Source organism: Austrofundulus limnaeus, unplaced genomic scaffold (genome assembly GCF_001266775.1).
Source record: "Austrofundulus limnaeus strain Quisiro unplaced genomic scaffold, Austrofundulus_limnaeus-1.0 Scaffold38, whole genome shotgun sequence".
Classification (NCBI taxonomy): domain Eukaryota; kingdom Metazoa; phylum Chordata; class Actinopteri; order Cyprinodontiformes; family Rivulidae; genus Austrofundulus; species Austrofundulus limnaeus.
In genome coordinates, this window is record NW_013952440.1 from 971352 (window position 1) to 972523 (window position 1172).

A 1172-nucleotide genomic window follows, 5' to 3' on the forward strand; every position below is an offset into this window, starting at 1 on the left:
ACTGAAGAAGTCTCTTGGAGGAGAGACGAAACGTTTCATTAGAGAAGAACCCGTCCAGAAGACCTATACAATTTTTTTCTTTTTGATTTTTTATCTGGATTACTGAGATGCATCAGGACATCTATTCATGAAACTCAGTTTACATTACTTTTTCCCCCTAATGCTCTGCAGGTGAACAGAGGGCAGAGCAGAAAATAGAAATGAAAACCAGATTTTAAAAAAAATGTTGCATCTTCATTTTCTATAGATCTCCTAGGCTTGTTAAAGACATTAAACTTGAAAAAAAAAACTAGATTTTTTAATTATTATTTTGCATTTTAACTTTTAGTTTAGTCAAAGTTAAGAAAAATGAATGATGAACAACCACTTCTTTACACAGCGATGTCCTGCAATTAGATAAATTTTCTTTATTTGTCTTGAGTCTGTTTGGAACAACCCTGTGAGGCTGAAAAATGACRACTTGTATATTTCTAATCTTTGTGTCCTGATGCCAAAGAAAAGCAAACTGTGCTGGGAAAATTCCAGGGATCAGAAAAGGAAMTTAAAAACATTACTCATTTAGACAGGCATCTGATTTCAAACATGTATTGTTTATTTTAAAYTAGAAAAAATGAATTAAAACAATAAAACATCAGTAGTAGTTCACTTGAAATCAAATTGCAGTAAATTTGAACTTCTGTTATGAAGTCTGTTAAAAGAAAATTATCAGCAGAGATCACAGTACTTTTGTGTGATCGAGTGTCCATTGTTGTGCGATTCTTGTTTGTTAGCGTTTCTTGTAGTGGCTGTTGCTCAGTCCCATGACTTTAAAGGTGAAGCTGGCAATCTTCTCATAGAGAATGAACATGAGGGCAGCAGTCAGCACCGTCTGCAGTAGTTTAGCCTCCAGGCCTTTAAACAGACCCAATATGCCATACTTCCTACAGCAGAGACACAATCGCAGCATTCAAAACCAAGTTAAATAGTACAAAAAAGTCAAACAGCAAAAGTTTTTATAATGCTAAAAACTCTAGATATGAGATTGTGTTATAAGGACCTGACTAAYACTTTAAAAACAAAATCCAGGAAAATCTGTTTTTTGTTGGGATGTCTACAGATCCAAAGTGATTGCATTTTACAATGTTTCACTTATCCTAAATAAAAAATCCTTTGTGTTATTACAGGTTTATAAA

At 33.5% G+C, this 1172-nt stretch overlaps 1 protein-coding gene across 2 annotated transcripts in view; it reads right to left on the reverse strand.

Annotated features, from left to right (window-relative positions):
- Positions 1 to 569: 569 nt before the first annotated feature.
- The window catches only part of slc25a17 (solute carrier family 25 member 17), a 5099-nt gene continuing 4496 nt past the window's right edge, over positions 570 to 1172 (reverse strand). For both annotated transcript variants that reach the window (XM_014006917.1, XM_014006915.1), the window contains exon 9: positions 570 to 920. In XM_014006917.1, coding sequence (XP_013862371.1) covers positions 767 to 920 — 154 coding nt within the window. In that variant the 3' untranslated portion in view covers positions 570 to 766. The remainder of the gene's footprint in view (positions 921 to 1172) is intronic.